At 21.9% G+C, this 20369-nt stretch overlaps 1 protein-coding gene across 1 annotated transcript; it reads right to left on the bottom strand.

Annotated features, from left to right (window-relative positions):
• Nucleotides 1–508: 508 nt before the first annotated feature.
• LOC113552149 (proton-coupled amino acid transporter 2-like) lies at nt 509–20351 on the bottom strand. The gene is made up of 9 exons (XM_026954865.1): nt 19889–20351; nt 10255–10405; nt 9996–10123; nt 9851–9935; nt 8164–8436; nt 6573–6751; nt 6219–6391; nt 4233–4503; nt 509–788 (listed from the first exon to the last, which is right to left on the bottom strand). Exons 1-8 carry the CDS (start codon nt 20014–20016, stop codon nt 4250–4252), a joined length of 1371 nt encoding a protein of 456 aa, XP_026810666.1. The 5' UTR covers nt 20017–20351; the 3' UTR covers nt 509–788; nt 4233–4249.
• Nucleotides 20352–20369: the final 18 nt, after the last annotated feature.

The raw sequence follows: 20369 nt of genomic DNA, 5'->3' as shown, positions 1-20369 counted from the left end.
GAATTTTCAATTGCTTCTTCGTAGTTCTTTATGAACCAATTCATCTGCAATAGTTTGATTTTTTTTTCTACTTCTTGCATGTGCATTCGGTGTCTTAATTCGGACATCGCCATTCTTAATTATGGACAAAAGAATACTAAATAGGAAACAGGGATAAATGAAAAATTCTGTGTCAAAATGTGTAAGTTAGTATAATATATATGTATACAATTTATTTATTAGTGTAAATTGAAATTATCTGAATTAAAAGTATTTGATAGTTATTTTTCGTGTATACGAATATTGTGCGTGAACAAATAATCGATAAACATTAAACATAATATATATTGGTTGGTTACCGAATTATATTATAAATTAAAATACATATGCTATTATACACTAAAAACTTATTTATTTCAGTATAATGTATTTAAGAAATGAATAATACTTTATTAAAGTTCATAGCTAATTTTTATATATAATTTATTATATACACAATATAAATATGTATACTTATAGAGTAGTTTTAATACAATACATTATATATATATATGTGTGTGTGTGTTAAAAGTATATACATATAACATATAGGTAGATGTAATTTATAAACAACAAATTAAGTCTTTAAATTGGTGTATTAGTAATTAAGACTGCCAACCGAATAAAAACGAACTACTGTTGTATACCATCCATTTTTTGAGGTTTACTTTTTAATACCATTGCATGAACCATTTCTCGGTTGTTTCTAATGTGTTCAAATTTAACGGTTCAATCAAATTACTGGTCTAGTGGTTGTTTTTATCGCTCCCCTAAAAAAATATTTAATATTTTTACTGAAAAATGGGGTAAACAATAATAGTCATTTATTAAGAGCTTAATAATGATGTTTAATTTGTATACATATTTACTTTTTCTACAGTTCAATAACTTCAAATTACTCAGCAGTTAAGTCAACAGATAGTTTATTAATTCGAATTAAATATTATTTCGTTAATCTTTTTTTATTTATAAATAATATTAAAAATGCCCTTTAACACCTATATAAAAAATGTAATTAAATTTGAAAAAAAATAATATTTGATGTACCAATGTTTAAGTTTCAAATAAAATAACCACCAAAAATACAAAATTTTATAAGTAATACAATGTTGATAATGTACGACTTATAATATAAATATATAAATAATATATAAATAAAATCTAGTGTGTTTTGCAAACATAATTTCTTCGCGGTTCCTATAAATTCAAAATTTTAATGGAATTGATATAGGATTAATACATAAACAACTCTCAGATTTAATTTCAGTCTTAATAAGTAAATGCGTTTAGCTAAATAAATGGAACCAGTTTAATATTACTACATTACAATTCAGTAATTCACAAGTATTCTATATTATAATATAATATATATATATAAATATGTACTTAATAGGTTTTATTATATTATAATTGATGATAGGTACTGAGTAGTGGGTACATACTAAGTATGTACCAATATATTATAATTAAGCTTTTTTGATCTTAAGAAAATTACAGAATACATTTTAAATTTGGGGACCCATCAAATATATTTTATTGGCATGCCAAATTAATTATATTATGTTACTAATTACTATGTGATATAGTTATATTAAAGATATAAATAAATATTATTAAAAAAATAATAATCAAATTAATTAACAATACTAAACGGAACTTAAAAACTATATCTCGACTTAACACTCATTGTACTAGCCTGGATTAATGGAGTAGGTACAGAAGGGTCGTAACGATAGCCATCACTTTCCACGACAATTTATTTATTATACACACATATAAAATAAATTTTAAAAATAAAATAAAAAGCGTACATGAAAGATGACGAACAATTATTAGGTAAATGATAAATTCGTTATAAATTGTTATTTGCTAACAATATGATAACGATTTTAAATTAAAGAAAATGAAGGCTATGAACAAAGGTTTATACATATTTCATTATTATTCTATGACAAGTTATCTGTTATTTTTGGTTTTTAAATAAATATATTAAAACGAAATATTTTAAACACATATAGCTTTGTATTTAACAAGTTTTTATTTTACTTCATAATAAGGATTAATATATGTTACCATAAGCGCAATTAGGAGGGGGCGTTTAGGGTGTACTAGCACCTTTAAATATTTTTTATAATATCACATTCAGCAGTGATTCAACGCTATGCCCAGAAAATGAAGAGCTTAAGCATTTTCAGTTCTTTTTATTGAAATTTTGCTTATGCCTATTACACTTATTTTCGAACCAATTTTAATTTTTAATTTTTTTAGTTTACAAAAAGCAAAACAAAATACATTTTTTATCTTAAAAATTGACTGATTGGGATTTGAAGATGAGCTAAAGTATTAATCGCATGGGAACTTATAAAGTCTTAAGTAAAAAATAATTTGATCAATACATAATTAAATCAAATCATAAACTTACTTTCATTTAATAAATTTTTAAGATGGAAAAAACGTTACAAGTTAAAGTTGTCTAAACAACATAATGTACTTCAAATTTGATCTAAAAAAAGAGGAGGCGCTATTCAAAAAAATGTTGTTTTGCTACATATGCTTGAAAAAAAAGATAAAAATAAGTCCTTTAAATTAATTCGTGGAAATACGTTTGAAATACTTCATGATGCTTAAATCACTATAAACACATTGTATTGTATATTATAAATGTAATAGGTACTAGGATTAATATATTTATGAAATATTTTAAGGTAACACCGTTTGATTGATGTAGACAATTAAAGTAAATAAGCTACACTTATTGCCTACCTATGTGGAATAGTTAATAGTCAAAAATAGTACATTTTTTAAAAATATTATACGTAATGATTTATAAGTATTAAAAATATTTATAAAATTTTATAAAATTATACAAACTTTATTAATAAAAACGAATTATATGTCTGTATTCTAGCTGTGTATACATATACTGGTTTAAAGGTGTAATTGTATAATACAGCCAATTCATGATATAATGACGAATTTCAAAAGACCGAGAAAAAAAGTTTGTTGTATCCAGAATTTGTTATATGATATCTGTATTATATCTGTATTACGTCTTGGTGTTTTTAATGGAACGACAGTTTCGTTTGTTATATAGAGCTTCATTATATCGCGAATAGATGTATTATATTCTAATAAAATGCTGATTTAAAATCGCATAAAAAATATATTAATTGATTGATAGGGAAATATAATTAATGTTTAGACAATCAGATTATAATCAATTTATATTATTTCAATTATAAAAGCAAAATCTAGAATATTCTAATTTGTATCAAAGAAAAAATATAAATATTGTTAAATTGCTTATCATACGTAAAAGTGTAACATAAAAATATAGCAGATAGGTATAATATAATATTATCAAACATTTATGTATAAAATATGCATAAATAATGTGTTTTAACATCATTTAACATTTAATAATAACTACGTAGTTATTCGATTAACTTTGTAATATCAAAGAATAACTGATGATCAGTTGGAAAAATGGTTCCAAACAAAATAATAAAGCAAATAAGTCACTAAAACGAATAGAACTATTTTTCATGAAATAATAAAAAGGAAATTAGAATAATAAATTAACATAAAAATTATAAATATTAAAAATCTAAATTCAAGTTAAATTTATATGTGTAATATTTCCTAATTATATTTATCATTGATGTTTAATATGAATTAGTAAATAGTTATGAAAAATATCTTTGATAATATCAAATTTAAAACTTTAAAATTTAAATTGAATTTAATAGCATCAGTAATAATCATAATGTGATGAATTAACAAAATTGTAACAAAAATATATAAAAGTTGTATAATAAAATCATATAATTCCAGTAAAATATAATTGTATTAATTTAAATTCAAATTATTAGGTCAGTCGCTTAGCTATTAATTAAAAAAAATATATATTTAGTATATTTATATAATATATATTATATTCGATCGGATAAAATAGGGGCAACATAAAACGTTAATACTGAATAATAGCTCTACAAGAGATATATTTTCTCACTTAATCTTATAATTTTATTTGTGACGGTTTTTATTCACTATTCCTTTTACTTTCGCATCATTTATTTCATTTTTCTAAATAATAGAATTATTATCAGGAATAACTGATTATTAATAAAAGAATAAAATAAAATACGGCTATTTAATAGTATACAGGGTGTTCTTATGACATAATAGTTATGTAGAACGAAATTTCAACCAACCAATTTTTGAATCAGATTTAGCCGTTACTGTGGTTTTGAGAGAACGCCTCATAAATAGCCGTTGTATTGGCGTAAATTCCTGTGACTGAACCGATCACTGCCGTAAGTATGGTTACCATATCTAAAAATGAACTGAAAAATGAACCTTTGTCTTTTGTCCGGAACGCCAAATTAGATAATGCAGGGAAAATCATGGTGAGCGCAACGCAAGTTACTGAACCCACTAATGACATGAATAGGTCCAAATGCGGGACTGTACTAGCTGCCAGGTCTAAAATGAATAAAAACAAATTATAATTTTACATTTCTAATATTATTTAATTTTCTAAATGACATAATAGTTATATCATAAATAAAAATAAAATATACAATCAAATCACAATACAGGTATCATAATACCTACGTAATGTATAATTATTATATTTAATGTAATAATAGATTTCAAGTGTACCTCATCATTGATAGTAGGTTATTAAAATAGCTGTGGTATAAACAAATTCAATCATAATCATTGTCTACGAAAAACGATTTTAAGCGTAAACACAGAAGTCAGCCTCTATTTTTATAAGGATATTTTATAAATTATTTATAATACCATAATGAATTAATTTTATATTAGTTGTTCGGTATGTGGAACTAATTTTTGGTGAAAATATAAAACTTAATATTATAGATTTTTCATTCACATAAAAATGATTTTGTCAAACACTAGTTTTGTCTATGTATTCCCGTTTTTCCAAAATTTTTTTTTTAATTTTTCCGATTATTTTGAAAAATATTATACATTTTTCGCTTTTCTCCGCTTTAAGTACCAACAAGATGCAATTTTCTACTAGAAATCATCCTTTAAATGAAAGGTTGAAGCATTTTTAGTGATCCAAAAGGAAATGACATACAAAAAAAAATAACACACATAATTGTAAAATTATTTTATTTATCACTACGCTTTTGTTTATTAATACTTAAAATGTAAATACTAAATCCTTACAGTTTTTAAGCGAGTTATATGAATGCCTTATCATAAAACTGATATTTAATAAACGCATAGTTATGCCTCAATGCGTATTAATAACAAATTAGATGGTAACCTAAAAATTATTTTTAAATAAATATATTTTTTTTACTTTAGGTTAATTAATTACTCTATTGCCATATTGTGCCATGAGTTATAACTTATACTCTAAAAACATTTTTGAATCAAATTCACGATCAGAGCCGTGCCGTGGAGGGAGGGCCTGGGGGTATGGTTTAAAGGGGCGCCAAAAAAATTAAAATGCATAATGATAAAAAAATCATAATAAAATAGGAGGCGAATATTTTTAATTTTGCCCTGGGCGCCAAATCTTAACGGCACGGCTCTGTTCACGATATTATAGATAAAATGTATATAGTTTAGATAATATAGCTAATAGTTAGAAGTGAAATAACAATAAGTATTAACCAATAATTATGTACTTAACCTTAGTTTGGTTGCCGGTCGGTTCATTCGTTATTTAATAATAATAATTAAAAATACTAAATACATCTTCTACAGTTAGTGAAATTGATTACAAAATGTGTTTATTTAGTATAGAGTATCCTTTTTATGATAAGTGATCTAAATCATATATTTTTTAGTAATCACAATGTTGTGTAAAGAAGTCATATTCATTTCAAAAACGATTCAATATATATTTAATATCATTTTTATGAAATTAATCTAGCTTGTTAATTTAATTAAAAGAGTATAATCATGTTAAATACGCGTGAAATTTAATACTTTAGAAACATTAAAAAGTATAAAACATGACATATTTATATTTTAATGATAACAATATTTATTCAATTTTAAAAGTTAAAAAGTTATAAAATAATAATTATATTATGAATATATATTATATTAAACACCAAAAGTATACCAAGATTATAATACATAACTATTTAAGTGTATTTTATTCAGTAAATTGACTACTGTCTATTATAAGTATATCAAATATATTTACTTACAAGTAACAAGGCATATACATATCCGGATGCTATAATCCCATATTGCAGGATGGTTAAACGGGCCGTAGATTTTTTCAAGGTCACTATAGACAATTACAGCTGCAGGGTAAAATTGAAGTGCATATGAACAAGCTATTCCCAATATCATCATGATTATTACGAATTGTGTTAATCTGTTGTAAAACAAATATTAAATATTTACAACTTTGTATAATATGTAACTACAAATTAATTCGTTGAAATATACATAATTTAAACGTCCGAAAAATATACATGCAAACTTTTAGAATATATTTAAATATGTATACAATATATAAATTATTACTACATTATTTAGTTAATCTATTAACTTACTCATGATCGTGTGGTAAATTCAATGTTAGACTGCTTTTTACGTCTTCTCCCCATTTCGCATAGCCAGTCATACCCAAAGGAACGTTTAACATCATTACAGCTACCATACCAAAATTCAAGACTCCAAAACACGATGTAAACTTTTTATCATCGTCTATCTCCGCAAAAAGAGGTAAAACCTGCATAGATTTATAAATTATCAATTTTAGATATAGGTATTTTAATAAAAATAAATTTAAATTGTTAATTGTTTTTAAACTATGTACATATTGACAAACACAATTATATGTTAAACCCAAAGTATATTAACAATATTATTATTTTTATTATTTACTATTTTTAATACATTAATAGAAAACTATATTAATTTTTATTCAAAAATTATATTTAAGTTATATATTATGAAAACATAAAATTCGTTTATAAATTCACAATGTAATCAATACACATGTATAGGAGAATTGCCTATTGCATACGCCGTCATATAATGCATATTTTATACGAAATCATTAAATAATATTAGAATAATGATGCTAAACGCTGATATACAATATCTGGTATGAAATAATGAAACGTGAAATATTTTTAAAAATATTATTGAAATTTACTCATATTTGATGTTTCTTTCTTTGAATATAACTAATATAAGTATAATTGGTATAAGTATCTAATAAATTGAGTTTAACCTAACCTAAGATAGTAACTTATCGCATATTACTCATCTTCTCCAAAACCACTGAATGGAATCAAATGATACGAATTAGATAGCTCTATTGAATATTTTAATTCTCCGGCAAGGTTTAAGACACAGTTTTTTAGAATCTAGACCCAAAACTCCTATCCTCGGAAAATTGAACAATGAAATAAAAATACACCTAGGGTACCATCAGTAATGGATTTCACAGTGAGTTTTTTTAAAAAAATATCTAACCATTATTAATAACATTTTCTTAATAATGATATAAATCTGTGTAGTTTACATTCGTTGTTCATTTTTTCTAAATAGAAATGCACTTATGTTGAGATGCTCATTTCTGTCGGATTAGTCTTCACACCAGTCATACAGAAAATGACTTACGTGTGAATTGAGATTTGAGGAACACTTAAACTGAAATACACAGAGTAACCTTATTTTATATATTTTTTTTTATTTTACCCTAGGGAAAATAAGGTAGTAGTATAATACAGCTAATATTTTATATTCAAACTTTTGTAAATTTGTTTTTACAAACATTTAGTCTTTAGGTTTAAAAATAGTGTATATTTTGATATCCTTAACCTACCTAACACGTTTATTATACTGTAAGTTATTAGTCCAAAATATAGAATATAGATTAGTAAATAATTAAACGACATTATACCGTCAGTAGTTACTCCTATAAATAGTATAATTAAGTTTTATTTTATGTTTATAATTATTTAATTAAAACTAAAGAGACGTATGTATTAAAATATCTTTATTATTTTTCTCTTACCATTACAATATTACACGTTTTAAATTGATTTATGTACTTAATTATAATTATACATAATAAAATTATCATAAATAATTCAATCGTTTAAATAAATGTAGTTTAAATTAAATATTTACCAATCCAATTCCTTCAAAACTAAACATAATTATTCCGAACATCGTTGGTAATTCAGACCATTTAGCATATGAATATCTAACATTCTCAGCTGATGGCCCAGAACAGCTATAATACATTATCGTAATGACACCAGTAATCAATGCAAAATTGGCCAAAGTTGATAATGGTGCTATAAATCGCAATTTTCTCAAACTTGCACATACCATTATCAAAGGCATTGTAAATAATAAAACAGTTTGAATATTAATCTCATACGAGTATTGAAGTAACAGCTGCAAAATAATTAAAACAAAAATAAAATAATTTGAAGACAAATAAGATAAAACATTGAAAAATATAGATAAATAAATAAAGATTAAATTATTACTGAATAAACTCTTATAACACTATCTATATCAATACAAATTAAATGTATTTAATAAATATTATACAATAATATTATATTTACTTAACGTAATTTTTTTAAAAGAATAATTGCTATATGTACAAAAACAGATTTATTGTGTTTAGCAATTCTTTTTTTTTATATCTCTTGGATCAATGATTATATTTTGCTTGTTATTAAAATTATAGTATACATAATAATATGTACCTAATTAAAAACCGAAAAAAAAACAATTAAATTAACGAAATAATTTAATGTAAGATTAGTTATTTCAGTTATTTACATCTCTAATTATTAATTAATTTATATTGTTTATTTTATTTAATCTTATGTTATCTTTAAATATTTGAAATTTTATTTTACTATAGCTATATCAATATTTTGAATTTTCTATTACAATATTTATTTTTGATATCAAAATTAATTTATGTAAATTCTACCATAAATATCGATATGTATTTATTAATCATTAACCACAACAACTACTATCTCATTAATTATCAACTAAAGCTAGATACAATATTTTCTATTAAAAAAAATAATGATCCCTCTAACAACCGTAAATAATAATTTTAGAAATTCTATTCCGAAATCAAAGTTAATTATATTATTTTTGAATATTAATACTCATATATTTTATGATAATAGAGAAAATAAATTACGTTTATAAAAAATATACTAACTAACTAAATATCATTTACTCGAGGATACATTTTGAGAAAAAGGGTATTATTGTAGAATAAATTAAGTATTCGATATTTTTATAATTTTTTTTTTTAGAACCTGGACTCATAAATTTTTGGTTTTCCAATTAAATATTGAAAGATTTAAATACTTAATTCAAAAATAATAGTATGTTTGTATAATATACAACTATTCCGATAAATAATTATCAAACTCATAATGGAAGTTTTTATTGTAAATTGAACTATATTGTCAGAACTTGAGACTCGAGGCCATTCAGATGAATGACATGACTGAACAATTTTGGACAATAAAAGCTATAACGATGACCTCATGGCTTATAAAGTATCTATGTTTATACCTTCTACTTGGTATTTATTGTGATTTTGTTTTCACTAAGAAATATGATATTTTATTTATAATAATGCACCTTTATATTAAAATATATTATATATTTAGTGTTTTTTGAAGTACACAATTTAAATGTGTATAAAATGTCATAAGTAGTTGTAAATGTATATTATCTATATTTATGTACGTATTCTTTAACATGAATATATTAAATTTTAACTATCTTAAATTATTATAATAATTGCATAAACTTTTTTTATGCTTACCTTCTGTAATGAAGTGCTAATAAATAGAATATATACACTGCATAGACCAAGTTGCGTGATAAGTATGTTACAAAAAACAATCTTTCTACATGAAAAAGAGAAAATAATAATGTGTAATGTAAAATGTATTAGATTAAATTCTCACCTAATATTATTTGATATACTTCGAAATATCCATTTATCAGACATTTTGAATGCATTTTCAACTGTATCACCAAATGACGGGGCACGTTTGGTTTGCAAACGATTCTGAACTTTCTTACTTAATGTAGTCTGTAAAAAAAAATTTAATTATTTTTCTAAATATGATCTAAATGTAAAAGGTTTGAAAAAAAACTATTAATTATTTTTAAAAATAGATATATATTTTTAGTTCAAATAATGTATTTAATTAAAAAATTTACCAAAACATGCATATTGTAGACACTAATTAACCAAACGTATAACAATATGCACAATGTTAGGTATAAACCTCCAAATTTAAAGGCTTCTCCCATAGCTAACATTCCACAACCAATGTTTCCTTTTATAAAGTGCATTAGCGTTACCAAATACCTGAAAAAAATGTATATAAACAATTAACTTGATATGTTTGAAATATAAGCAGTATTAAAAATCAAATTACATAATTTTTTCATTTCATTAATAATATTCCAACATAATATTGTACTCTGATGATTATAACTAAGTTTTAATTGAAAAACAATGAATTAAGTAAGATTTATTAAGATCTAGTTATTGTGTTATCTTGGAACTTAAAGATGCTACAATTTTTTAGGTCCCTTAATAATAAAAAATGTGTGCATACTTTCAAAAATATTTCTAAAAGTAAGGAAAACTGTGTTTAGTGTATAAAATCTATACTAATATATAAAATGATAACGTTTGTTTGTATGTTCGGGATAAACTCCAAAACTACTAATTTAATCGTCGTGCAGTTTTTTTTAAATAAAGAGGTCATCACAGAGAATGACATAGGCATAAATTTAGTCCGATAAAATTAATAAATAATTAGTTATTATTAATTAAAATACGAGTATGCTAGTATTTAATATATAATGTCAGCAAACGTAATTTTAAAATTAAATTGCAAAAATAGTATTTTGGTAAAACACTGAAAATATTTACCTGAACATTATTAACTTAAAATTATAAATATACCTACCTAGTTAACTTAGTTTCTAATACACTTTAACTGTATATTACTACTTCAATTAATTAAAACATTTTGATGATCTAATTTTTGAATTTTAAAATAAAATCATATTATTACAATTTGGTCATCTAGTTAAATAGATATTATAGATTACACACAGAATATATGTATTAATTAATAATTATACATATGTAAATTTTAACATATTTATTACATAGGTGCAAAAAAATGTATGACATTTTGTTTTATTTAGTTGAAACTAAAGAAATGCCTTGTGAGCATGATGGTATACAAAATAAAATGAAATGGATAATGAATATAGAAGATATTATAAATATTGATAATCCTAAAAAACATTATATTAAAAACATATCACCTCAAATTCGACGTCATTTAATATTTGTAAGTTTCTATCATATAAAATAAATAACATCCCTCGTTCCTTAGTTAATTATTCTTTTTAATCAATATACCATATGAATAGTTGGTATTGATACAGATAGGTACGTAATTTCAATAGACATTAATGAATCTCCGTGTTTACTACTTTTATAAAATATTTAAAAATTAATTTATTAATTTGGTAACATTTGTTCCTGGAGTTTCAGTTATAATTTTATAGTGTTTCACTAAATAATAACAATTACCTATCTAAAGTTTAACTTTTTTTAAATACCTTTTATATCGATGTTATTTAAACGAGTAATTAATAACCTTTATGTTTGAATATTATATAGATAATAAGCACCTATCTGTTGTTTTACATTATATACGTTATAATATAAAATAAAAACCTAACAACTAACCTTGTATAATGTATATTAACATTTGAAAGAAATCTGTAAATAGTTGTATAATACTATATACTTACATAATACATGACTGTATTAGCTGAAGTTAAATCTTAAACAATGATAACAATTTATAATAATATACTGTGCATTTTAAATTTGAATAATACTTAATAATAATTTTGAGATAATTTTACAAATTATTTATCGTTATAGAACAATATTAGACAGACAACACAGGTAAATACACTACTAAAATACGATACTATAACTTTGAAAAATAAGTTAAAAAATATTTATCATACAATCATACAAATTTATCATATTTTAGTTAATGATTAGTTAGCTCTTTTTCTTAAATTCGATTCTAACTCACAACGTCCATTTATTAGTCAACATTTTCCTAATTTATTATATATGTAGTTATTAGTATTATCAAATGTATCATTTATTAAATAGATAATTTTAAAATGGTCAAATGGTTATCATAATTTATACGAACGTTTTTTGTGTATTGAACATTGTATAGGCATCGTTAATTGCTTTACCCTTGTATATATGTATATATGTTACGTATACGTTTCTCTCCATATATATATATAGGTACCTATTATGTTAGTTGCCAAAAGACATATATTTTATATTTTTTATGAAATAATATACAGAGTGATTGTTTTGAAGGGTTTAAACCAAGTTATATTTTTTCAAAAAATGTTCATTATTTAAGATTTTTTTTATTTAAAAACAGTGTTTAAGATACAATTTAATATAATTAATAAGATAACGGGGGAAAAATATAAATCAAGAATACATAGGAAGGATTAGTGTCAGAAACGTAAAAATGTTGAAGAAGGATGAAATGCTGATAAATAATGTGAGTAAATATACAACATGAAAAAGTAATATATTACTCCTAAATTTTAAATTATACAATTGATAAGCTGTCAGCCCAATTATTATATAATGTACTTATAACAAAATATTTCAAAAAATAAATAAATGAACAATTTAAAATTAAAATTATAGCTTGTTATATGAAAATAATAAAGAATTGTAGATGTATGATAAAAGAGTTTAATAGAATGAAACTTAATTACTTAAAGTATTCAATATAACTAATTTAATTTAATTTTAAACCATATTATATGCATCTTTTAATATTTTATTTCACAAACTATCTTACCTAATTACTTTCATCAGTATATTAGAATTTATAAATGTTTCAAAAAATCCTGTATTATAATACACTAGACTATAATCTTTTAACTTTTTAATTTCAGACAAATTATAAATATTTAATACAAATATTATATATACTTGTTTGAAAGCTTAGTTTTCTTACATTTATATATTAAAAAACAATAAGTATTACATAGTAAAATACATAGTGAACCATTCAAAAAAATATGCAAGAAATATTACTAATAATATTATATCAATAAATAATAGGGTTAGTGAACCTTTTGAAAATGTCAATTTGGTATATATTATTATGTCTGATTGGATAATACAAGACACTTTTGAGTATTTACAAATATATATATATAAATATTATAGATGACTATCATTGTGATTTGAGGAAATAAATACTTGGAAAACTGAACAAGTATTCTTATTGTATTTATTATCGATAATAATTGGAGTGCATATTATTATTGACATTCAAAAGATGTTCTCTACATATATCTCATTATACTTATTTCAAGGGAACTATTTTATTATCATGTATATTTACTAAATAAAATAAGCAAAGATTTAAATCAATAAAAATCGGCTATAAAATGATAGTAATATCAAAATCTAAATTTTTATATGATATTTAAAGTACATAGTAAAATTAAAAAAAATAAAATGTATAATACTTTATATCAAAATAGATAATAATTTTATAATTTTTAAATACTATATTTACAATATATACAACAATGGATTTAATAATATATCGGTTGGCAATTTTGTTTTCTTAGAACCGTTTCACAGTCACATGCCGTATTCACTTCATGTAAAGCACAAATGATAATCCCGAATTTTCATAGGTAGTAATCAGAAATCCAAATTAAAATCGTAAAAATGTAAAATATTTTAAATTAAAAAAAAATGAAAACTTTATGGTTTATAAACTGATTAAAAGTTGGGAAAAAATTTAATCAATATTATGCAACAATATAAATACCATACATTTATAAAATCGATCTACCTATATATTTTAGATTTTGAGCGGTGCGATGAATTTACTTAGTGAAATTCAAATTTGGAAGAAATTACCCATTTAAACGACGAATAACAAAATTAGTTATTTTTGTTATAATTCAAACCCATAGGGATCTTATACTTTAACGCATGTCATAACTTTAACTAAACGGCATACGCAATGAAATATTTACAATGATCGATTAATTTTAGGATATTACTAATTTATACAATGGATCTATTTATACTGTTTTTTGGGGAAGATATTGACTCTAAAGTTAATAGCAATACAATTTTATTATGGTATAATTTTAATATATTGTAAAAATAATTAAATGTTAGTTATCTAAAAATGCTATGTTTTCGGAAAAAATGTAATCAATGTACCAAAGTACTAATACTAATATCAAAAAACATTTCATAAAATGTATTTAATGATACAGCATGACTGACTCCACTTAAAATCGTTACACATTTACACGTAACACATCTATTACAGTGACTTCTTAAATTTAAATTAGAAAAAAAAAAATTGATAAACTAAATTGAAATCAAAATTGAAAAATGTAATTTTGATATTAATCCCTGAAAATAAATTAATAAGTCTATAGGAGTTTATAAAAACTTGTTATTGAATTTGATGATAATTAATTGTCAATTGTTATTAAATTGTGCATGACAAATATATTAATTGTTTAAATTATTTCATACAGTGTTAGAATTAAAAAAGCTTAAAAAAAATATATTTTAATGTTAACTTAATATTATTTAAACATGTATAATGTATAAATATGTTGGTTTTTAATTTTTGTGAATGATTAAAATTTTACGATACATTTTTTTTATTTATTTGCATTTTATAAACTCAATCCATTACTACTCGTTTTATGATTTTTAATTTAGGATTCACCGATACGCAGTAGAACTACTATTTAGGGAAAATTGTAACAAAAAAGGACAATGGAAAGATTTAATTTGACCAAAATATTCAAAACGCACCTCCAACACAGCGAATTTATTTAAAAATAAACACTTAATGTTAAATAGGTGTAAAAATATGGATAATTTAGCTTTATTTTTCACATGGTTTTGTCAGACTATACATAGCAATATAAAGAATAATTTTACTTTTATAGTATTTTAAGTTTTTACAATGATTAAAAAATTTTTTGATATGTAAATAATGATATATTTATGTTTACATCAAATAATCTAGATATAATTATCATTAATATTATTTAATAAAATTATGTAATACATTTAGTAAATTAACAAGTTATGCATATAAGACTAATAACAAACATATAGCTAATCATCATATAAAATATAACATAAAAGTAACTACTGTGGAGAGCTTTTATTCAAAATATTAAATGATTTAAATGTTTATCTACTGTTAATAAAATTAGATACTACTAATATTTTATGATTAATTTATAATGGTATATTAAATTATCTATTAGATGTATTTGTCATACATTCAAAAAAAATTTTATGTATAATAAATGTTAAGATAGAAAAAATACTAAATAATTACAAAAAATATATAATTCAACCAATATTAGTAGCAATAGCTTATGAGTTAAAGCAATTAAAAACCAATAAGTGTTATTTTTTGTGTCTGTCATCACATTTTGGGATACATCTAGTTGGTACTTTAGTACTTCAAAAGCGCCAGGAAAAACCCTAAAAAAAGTAACGGAAAAACAAGAATTTTTACGCATAATAATCAGTTTTCGACAAAATCGATTTTTTTATTTTGCCGTAATTCAAAAACGAAGCATTTTAAATACTTAAAAATTTCACCAAATGTTTATATTAACGTTATCTATTTACGATTAAATTTAACTTTTTTTAAATTATTTGCAAACAATTGAAATTTTCGATTTTTCTAAAAAATTTTTCTTGAAATACCGATAAAAAAAATTCGGCTTTCCAAAAAATCATTAAAATTTAATACAAGGTTTTCCATAAATTTTCCTTCAAATAACTGTAAAAAAGAACTCCAGCGTTAATATAGAAAAAATGTTATTAATGTATGAAATTTGATTTTTTATGAAATCTCATAAAATATTCTATGTCTAATTATCCTAGACTGACAAATCATCTCTGTTCAGAATCGTTTTCCGTATACAATGATACCTGTCATTGCATTCAAATTTAACACACCTATTATAGTGACCTACTCTCCATCTCTACTATAGAGCAGAGCAATATCCACTTGCCCACTTTTTTTAAATAAGATTTTAAAATTGTACAATTACGCGTTCAAAATTGTTAATTGAGATTTTTGGAGTAGTTTAAATGTAATAGTTAAACAACTATTAGGGTTGAATAAGCCTACAGGTTACAGTGTCTACACCATTTATTTAAAAACGATATGTTCTATATATTTTGATGATTTTACAAAACAATATTTTTGAAAAAAATATATTTTTATAATGTTTAATAATTGTTTATGTTTTTACTTATTTCACTTATTTTTTACAAAGTATATTTTTATTTCAAATTCTGAAGTAGAATATTTTTTTTTTGAGTACTCCGAAACGTAAAAATAGAATTTTGAAGGAATATAATTATAATTGTACTTGTAACTAAATCAACTTAAGACTTAATTTAAATAATACTATTGATACTGAAATTTTTTTTTTACAAAAGATAAATTAGATATGATCAAATACATAGATGAAGTATATTTAATTTTATATTTCAATTTTTTGAAATTGTTTGCATTTTTATGTGTTTTATGTGTTTAAAGTACAAATTATTTTACTTAAATACCTAATTTTTTTAATATGAAAATCCTATAAGTAATTACGTACTAGTACCGATTTAAATACGAACAGATAATCCGTGATAATACCATAAAGCCGTTATAAAGATGACAATTATTTTTATCTTTATACAAATCAATAGGTATTTTTAGAAAATCGTTCATATAATATAATTGTTTCTTATAACATTTATATTGGCATACCTTTACCTCAAAAACTAGTTATTACTACATAAAGAACTTATTTAAATGCTGCAATTTTCTATGCAAATAATTTAAAAAAAAATTAAAATATGGTTGAATATTCAAAAGACGATTTTATTTATGTTGAAAAGTTTAAATAGCTTGTAACAAATAATACAATTTAATGTGGTTTAGGATTCATAAAATTATACTTGTCTGAGTTATTCACAAAGCTTACAAATTTGGAATAATCTAACAGTATACTGCCGAAAAGTGTAAATGTGATTAATAAAATTAGAAATATATAAACTATTTAATCTTAATATTAAGTCATCAGGTAAAATAAAAAAAAAAAAAAATGTTTTTAAAAATTTTAAATATTCGTTCACTACGATCTGATCTTTCAAACTTCAAATATTTTTCGCTAATTATGTACCTAATTATTCACTCGAAATTCAATTTTTATAAATGGTGTATCATAGAGATAAGGCAATTTTACATTAAAATTACATTTGAATGGGTCAGATCATAATGGATTCACCATGTATATCAAAATAGTTTGTAAAATATTCTGCTTTGAAATATGTACAGTTAAAAATGCATGTTATCATTAAAAAAAAATCTTATGAAAATATAAAACCTTGTAAATATTTTTTTTTCGAAAAAGTTATTTTGCAATGATATAAAATTATGTACAAAATATATTTTTAAAATAGGTTAAACTTTTCAAAATAATGAATACAATTTATTACCTTGAATATTGAATATACTATAAAAAGCATAAATATGATATGATTATTAAATACCAAACTTAAATAAAAGTAAATTATTAATAACTACAAAATCTGTAAGAATAATTATTAAAATACCATAAAATAGTTTTAAGTAGGTAAAATAATAAACTATGTTAAACAATATTCTTTTATCTAAATAAAGTTTATTTAATAAAATATAAACTATATTTTTATTGAATAAAATATAAATTTATTACTTTAAAATTGTATTCTTGGTATATTGTTTGCAAAATCTTTGATCTACAATACATGAGATTCAATTTCGAATTTCTGAACTAATATAAAAGAAGGAAGCCATATATGATGAAATGTTTGATCATTATAGCGAGACATTTTTTTTTTAAATTTAATTTAAAACACTTGTTAAGTAAAATAATTAATAATATGTGTCTATTTTATCGAAGTTAGAAAACACATTCTTATTTATATTTATGAATAGGTAATAACAAAACATTTGTATTATTAAACAAACATTTTAAATAATTCTAAATAATTTGTGTTCATGCTATAATTGTTTTTAAAATTATATAATTCACAATATAAATAAATATTATTTATTATTATTATTTTTTTAATTATTTAATTGTATACATTTATAACGTTATATTATACATAGATATAATTTAATTGTTAATATATCTATTTTTTTTTTATTTTGTTCAAGTACCTATAAAAAATATAATGAATATAATCTTACATATATTTTGGTTTAACCTTTTGACTGGTATTTTTTTTTTTAATGAAATTATCAGTACTTTTTTCTTTTTAGGTCAAGCTATCAATAATTATTATATTTAGATTGAACTTCTCAAAAAATTATGGTCACTAATATTATATTTCAATTACCTAGTAGGTAATAAGTATAGTCGTAGATATATTGGTACATACTTAAATTTATCAATGTCTATGATCAAATTAAACTAATATTTTTATAACTTAAAACTTTTAAATATAATCCTAGTTGATTTATTTTAGAATTATATAAACAATATTATTTTACTTGTAACGACGTTTTAAATTTATAGATTTTTCTATATCTATTTAAATAAATAAATTTATTTATAAATTATGTAAATTTTTCATTTTTTATTTTTTTATTTTTATTTATATTAAATAGTATACAATAGTTAATATTAACAGACTTAATACTGTTATAGAGGTCAAAAGATGTAATACAATTATTTAAAATATAAATTATTTAAATGGCTCAAATTATATTTTTATATAGAAATAATTTTACACTAACCAACAATATAGATACCTTGTCTTGTTATTATTAACATTTATTAATACATTGTGAAGAAATATTTTAGAGTAGGTAACAATTTAATAACATTTATTTATAAGGGGTTCTACAAGCTTTAATACTCTAAGTGAATTATTTATGATTTCAAAATTCCTTTACACATATTTAGGTTTCAGTTTATGACAGTTGATTTGTTTTATTCTAACCTTTAGTCTAAATATTTTGGATTTTAATTTATTAATATTTTATAACCTACCAAATATTACTTGAATATTATATGAAAAAATGAAATATGTATATTAAATAAATATTATAAAACCCTCTATGTTCTATACATTGAGTATTCTTATAAATCAAGAAATTACAATTTATAAAATATTTATAACTAATTTGAAAAACTTTTAACAGCACACTAATTATTAGTAATTACGTACAATTATATTTTATTCAATATTATACTATTTGTATTCTTCACATATTTTTAATTATTTAAAATTTATATTTAAATAGTAAAATCGTGTTTTATAAAATAAAAAAGAAAATGATCACAATAAAATGTAAGGCTTTATTTTGTTTTATTATTCTTGCACAAGTTGTAATTGATTTTAAGTTTAATATTTTAATTTTAATATGATTAGAATAATACCTAGCATAAATTACTTTTCTTTAATTAAATTCTATTTGTTTTTTAATATTTTTAATTATTTTAATTTTTAGTTATATACTACTTATTTTTACTTAATATAATTATTAATATTTATTCTTTAATGTTGATATTTTATTTTTTTTCTCATAGAAATATTTTGAAGTTGAACATCATAATTATAAACTATAAACTTAATTTATAATACAAATTTCACAAATTCTAATGTTTTAAATTTTATAAAATTAAATTTATTTCTTACCCAGATCTTTTATTTTCTCCTGATGTTGATGGTCTTGAACAGTGATTAAGTTCTCCCATTTCTACCATAGAAAGCTGAGAATCACCATTGGTTTTATTTTCTTTGTCATTTAATTTGTCAGTTTCCATAATTTTAATTTTCACAACAATATTATTCTAAATATATGAATTATGAATAATTCAAATCAAAATAATAATAGCTAAAAAAATCTAACGAAAAACAAGGACGTCAATTGAGTATTCGCGTTGATGATCATCATGCGCGCACGAAACGATTACTAAGCTCGTCCCTGTGACAAACACTGTCGGCTACAATCTATTTTACTCTGTACATTACCCTACCTCTCCTTTTCCCACTATATATTTAACCTCCCTTTACGGATATAACTGATACATTTTCATTATAATTTTCACTAGTATGTTTAATTAATTTCAATCGAAAAATAGTTATAAGATCCTTGAATATTTACCTTATTAATAAA

The sequence above is a fragment of the Rhopalosiphum maidis genome, chromosome 2, assembly GCF_003676215.2.
Source record: "Rhopalosiphum maidis isolate BTI-1 chromosome 2, ASM367621v3, whole genome shotgun sequence".
Taxonomy (NCBI): domain Eukaryota; kingdom Metazoa; phylum Arthropoda; class Insecta; order Hemiptera; family Aphididae; genus Rhopalosiphum; species Rhopalosiphum maidis.
Note: the sequence above shows the minus strand (reverse complement) of the source record. Positions and strands in the feature narration are given on the sequence as shown.